This window comes from Salpingoeca rosetta (genome assembly GCF_000188695.1).
Source record: "Salpingoeca rosetta unplaced genomic scaffold supercont1.8, whole genome shotgun sequence".
NCBI classification, from domain to species: domain Eukaryota; class Choanoflagellata; order Craspedida; family Salpingoecidae; genus Salpingoeca; species Salpingoeca rosetta.
The window spans coordinates 1,818,420-1,823,419 of record NW_004754926.1 but is presented as its reverse complement, the minus strand read 5'-3'; the positions used below and the strand labels follow the sequence as shown (position 1 = coordinate 1,823,419).

General features: G+C 56.6%; 3 protein-coding genes across 3 annotated transcripts in view; 1 reads left to right on the top strand and 2 right to left on the bottom strand.

Moving 5' to 3' along the window:
- PTSG_03864 (uncharacterized protein) overlaps positions 1–165 on the bottom strand; it is an 865-nt gene extending 700 nt beyond the window's left edge. The window contains exon 1 of the mRNA XM_004995539.1: positions 1–165. This exon is cut by the window's left edge and continues 700 nt beyond it. Coding sequence (XP_004995596.1) covers positions 1–161 — 161 coding nt within the window. The 5' untranslated portion in view covers positions 162–165.
- A 37-nt stretch (positions 166–202) lies between these two features.
- On the top strand, positions 203–2,495 carry PTSG_03863 (uncharacterized protein). Its single transcript, XM_004995538.1, has 6 exons — positions 203–356; positions 549–636; positions 861–944; positions 1,170–1,238; positions 1,533–1,644; positions 1,932–2,495. Exons 1-6 carry the CDS (start codon positions 329–331, stop codon positions 2,034–2,036), a joined length of 486 nt encoding a protein of 161 aa, XP_004995595.1. The 5' UTR covers positions 203–328; the 3' UTR covers positions 2,037–2,495.
- A 189-nt stretch (positions 2,496–2,684) lies between these two features.
- PTSG_03862 (guanylate cyclase) overlaps positions 2,685–5,000 on the bottom strand; it is a 4,993-nt gene continuing 2,677 nt past the window's right edge. Inside the window, exons 5-7 of the mRNA XM_004995537.1 lie at positions 4,888–5,000; positions 4,623–4,679; positions 2,685–4,319 (exon numbers count right to left, since the gene is read on the bottom strand). The exon at positions 4,888–5,000 is cut by the window's right edge and continues 965 nt beyond it. Coding sequence (XP_004995594.1) covers positions 2,745–4,319; positions 4,623–4,679; positions 4,888–5,000 — 1,745 coding nt within the window. The 3' untranslated portion in view covers positions 2,685–2,744. The remainder of the gene's footprint in view (positions 4,320–4,622; positions 4,680–4,887) is intronic.

Here is a 5,000-nt window from a genome sequence, read left to right as displayed (position 1 = left end):
CTTTCGTGGACACTCCCCTGCCCTCCTGCAACAACCGTCACCAGCAACAACGGCAACAACAACACAACCAGCAGACGACTGCTGTGCATGTGCGGTTCAGCTCGCTTCTTGGTTCTTGCTTTGCTTGCTTCCTTGTTGTCGCTCTTGTGTTTGCTGGCCATCCAAGTTGGGAAGAATTGCCGAAGATATCACTTAATTTTCATCGACCACGACGACGACTTTGGAGAGGAAGAAACACGCACCACATCACACACCCTTCAACCCGCTTGCTTGCCTGCTCCCTCGCTCGCTCGCTTACTTGCTTGCTTGACACAGACACCAACCAAAGATGGGTTGTGGACAGAGTAAAGATGAAGGTGAGCCTGCTGCAGTGTGTGTAGATGTGAGTCGATGTGTGTCGATATGTGTATGTGTGTGTGTGTGTATGTGCACCGTGTCGCTACTTGCACGAGCAAGTGGGCATCCACTCGCACACTCGCTCCTTGTTGCTCACTCTTGTGTGTGTGCGTGTGATGGTGGCCGTGGCCTTCCCTTTGGTATTGGCTCAGATTTGAGGGACGAGAACATTCGATCCCGCGCACCGACCTCACGTGCAGCAGCATCACAGCCGGTTACGCCAGCAACGCACCATCAACAGTGAGTCAATGTGCTTGTTCGTCGTGGAGCGTTGTCGAATGCACCAGGCTTGATCCCTGCTCTCAAGTTTTAACCTCTACTTCTTCATGCCTCTCCTCCCCCACAGTTTGCCTCTCACGTCGCACCTCTGACCATTTTGTCTCTCACAACGCACCCCTCTCATCTCTCACCTCGTGCACCCCCCTTACACCTCTCACCTTTTACTCATGTGTCCACACCTTCAGACGCCCTGACCGAATTGCGGCTGTCATCGACAGATCAGAAGAGCGCGCTCGACAAGAAGAAGACTTGCAACAGCAGCTGGAAGAGTAGGTCTCCTTGTGTGCCCATGTGAATGTGTGGTTGGGCGTGAAGCCTTGAGCTTGAACTTGGGGAGTTTGAGCCATGCCCGCAAGACCTTTTCAAGCTGCAGGAGTTCAAGCTTGCTACAGACATTTGTCGATGAGTGCACGTGTTCCGAATGGTGCACAGGATACGCGAACATCACAAAACGTCTCACCTCCTATTGTTGCCAATGTGCGTCACTGTCACAGTGCAATGATGAATACACATCGCGGATATGAAAGCGACGATGAGGACGAGGATGATGTCATGGATCGACGGTCGGTCATGCATTGTGTGGGACTTGTGTGTGCGTGTGTGTTGTGTGTGTGTGCGTGTGTGTTGTGCGTGTGTGTGCGTGTGTATTATATGTGTGTGTGCGTGTGTATTATATGTGTGTGTGTGTGCTTCACCTCACCCTGAGCACCCCTATCTTGCTCAGGGCGTGTGTCTCGCGGGCGTTACGATTCGACAACGGCATATGTCTACCCATGTGCTCACATACCCGCCCATCTCTTGCCTCTCGGCCATGCTGCGTTTGCGTGTGCGTGCGTGCGTGTTCGTGTGGATGTTAGGGCGCGTGTGCTGGAGGCGACGGTGCAGCAGCCGCCAAGCGTTCCCCGCAGCACCATCACAGACGCCGCTGCCGTCATGGCAGAGCCCCTCAGGCTCATGCCAGATGTCCCGGTATGCGTCGTGGGCGGGATGGTCGGTGGCTGATGTGTCAATGGCTGATGTGTTGATTGATGGGCAGTTCTCCTTGCTGCTCGCATGGGTGGTTCATACCTCACACACACACACACACACACACACACACACACACACACACACACACACACACACACACACACACACACACACACACACACACACACACACACAACACAACACAACACAACACAACACAACACAACACAACACAACACAACACAACACAACACAACGTGCGCACACACACACACACATGACCGCAGGAGGATGTGCTTGGGCAGATGCAGGAGGTGCAATCGAATGCGCTGACAAGCGCCGGTGTGAAACCGCGCGCAGAGACAATCAACATGTCCACCCGACTCGTGTAGGCACAAGACCACAACCCCCTTCCACCTCACCCTTTCTCTTCGTCCTTCTAACTTGGTCGTGCCCTCCACCCATTTCCAGTTCACCTCGCCGTGCCTGTTGCTGCTGCATCTGTTCGAGTCGCAGTAGCATCCCACATTCCTTTCTCGTGCATGCTGCGTGTGGTGCTTACACTGGCAACAATGGTGCCGCTCAGTTCAATAGTCAGTGTGTGTGCGTGTGCGTGTGTGTCAGCGGCTTTACTTCTTCCACTAGTTTCTTTCCGAGCGAGTGTGTGTGTATGTGTGTGTGTGTGTATTTCCTCCACGAGGATCGCTTGATTTGCTGTCACTGGGTGTGTATGTTTTTCAGAATGGATGAACGTTGATGACGAATGAACACGCGCGTCTGCTCATACACACGCATACGTAACACTTGACCAGTCCACTGAAGACAATTGCGATGATGCTTAACAGAACAGTGCACACAGACGCGAAAGCACTCGGCTAATCGTTCCCCTTTGAAACACCACAGGTGTCACGCACAAATGAACGCGCACACACGCGCACAACACATGCATATGAACATATCGACCACACACACACACACACACACACACACACACACACACACACACACACACACACACACACACACACACACACACACAAACATACACACACACACACACACAAAACATACACACAAACGCAACAAAACCACACAGAGAATCACTGCTGCTTCACGCGTGCGTGTGCTTGCCACCCTAAGACGCTCGATGAAGCGGTGGAGGGTGGCGAGGGAGACAGCGCCGCCTGTAGCCGCTGTTTCACCTTCACAGCGCCCAAATTCCCCGCGCTCGACGATGACACGGACGATGCTGTAGTGTCTGCGGTGTGCCGGTCCTTCATATACGCTGCTGCCATTCGTGGTGGCGCTGACGGGGACTTGGGGCGACGCACGCGTGTGAGCACGTGTTGGCGCAGGCGGCCAACGTCTGCCATCTCATGCACATCACCATCGACACACGCACCCGGCGCAACAGCAGTGGCAGGCCCATAGCGCTGTGGGTGGTGTTCGTTTCGGCTCGCCTGCTGCCACTGCCACCGCTGCTGGTCGTGCTGCTGGTCGTGATACTGCTCATGCTGGTGTTTAGTGCTGCTTGGGATGGCGGTCGATGCTGCGTTGGGGTTGTACACGGGTTGCGTGTTCCCACCGCGCACAAACGCATGTATGGCAACAGTGGTGTCACGGCCACTGCTGACGCTGCCGTCGTGAATGTGGCGCGAATGTTCAGTGGACGCTAAAGCAGCGAACTGGTCACCACCACCACCACCACCACCACCACCACGATTGCTGCCGTGCGCCAGTGCATCGGCTTTGTAGCTGATGCAAGCACTTGGCGCAGGGGACAGATGCTGTGGGTTGGCGTGGCGGGCTGCACTTGGTGTCGTCGCCGAGTCCACCTTCACTGACGTCGGTGGCGGCAACACGGGAGCGCAACAGCCGTGGTGATCACCACGAATTCTGTCATCATCACCACCATGGTGTTCACCACGGCCACCACCACCACCACCATGACGGCCGGCATCCAGGGCACCAGCAGCAGTGGCGCCAGCTCTGCCCCACAGGGCCGTGGTGTTCAGTTTGCGAACGGTGAGCGGGCGCACGCGGCGGGCGAGGGTGGCCAGCGTCGACAGGGCCGGTGCGTCTGGGATGGCTGCCAGTGCCTCTGCGTCGCGTGGTAGCAGCGGGCTTGCAAATGTCGTGTCCGTGCCAACGAGCAGGAACGTTCGCATGCTGCCCTTTCCCTTGACCTCCACAGCGCCGCGCGAGATGATGCGCAGGCCGTGGTTCACCGGCAGCGCCCGCACAAACCGGTACGTGCACTGGACACATCCGGGGAGCCCGGTGCTCTCCATGCGCGACGCAACGTTCACGGTGTTTCCAAAGAAGCAGTAGCGTGGACGTGCACGCCCAACGACGCCGGCCATCAGCGGGCCCGTGTGAATGCCAACGCGGATAGAGAGCGGCTCCCCGTCCAGCGGAGAGATGACGCTGTTGGCGGCGTGCACCATGTCGATGGCAAGGCGCGCAATGCGCAGGGCATGGTCCTCGCACTCCTCCGGGCAGCCGGCAGCGACCATGTACGCGTCGCCAATCGTCTCCACCTTGTAGCAGCCGTGCTTGTCCGCCAGATCATCAAACTTGACAAACAGCTCATGCAGCATGTGCATGACCTCGATGGAAGGGATGCCAGAGGAGATGGCAGTGAATCCCGCAATGTCGCTGAACAGAACCGTCACCTGTGGTTGACGCGGGGGACCGTGGGGTTGGTGAGTGTGAGTGTGTGTGTGTGTGTGTGGTTGCGTGTAAATGTGCGTGAATGTGTGTGTGTGTGTGCGTGAATGGATGTGTGTTTGCGTTTGTGTGCGTTTGTGTGCGTGTGTGTGTGTGTGCGTGCGTGTGTGTGTGTGTGTGTGCGTGAATGTATGTGTGTTTGCGTTTGTGTGCGCGTGTGTGTTTGCGTGTAAATGTGCGTGAATGTATGTGCGTGTGTGTATTCATGCATTCGTGTGCACGTGTGCGTGAGCGTGTGCAACACTCACGTGTTCGAAACGTTTGGCGGGCGGAATACGGCCACTGGAGAGCTCGTGCGCAACGCTCTGCGGTGTTGGCGTGGAGTGGAGGTGGCGTGAGAACACAGGCGGCCAGCGGCCCTTTGGTGAACATACAGCACACACACAACACGCACGCACACACATACACACACACAGCACACGACACAAGCCTCAAACACACACACACACACACACACACACACACACACACACACGCACGCACACAGCACAACAGCACGGCAGAGGTGCGCACCGGTGGGAGGATGCTGTTGATGAGGGCGTCCACCTGCGCCGTTCGTGTGTTGATGTGATCGAGGGAGCAGTCCAGCTGCGCCATCTTCACCTCAATGGCGTGGGACGCCGTCG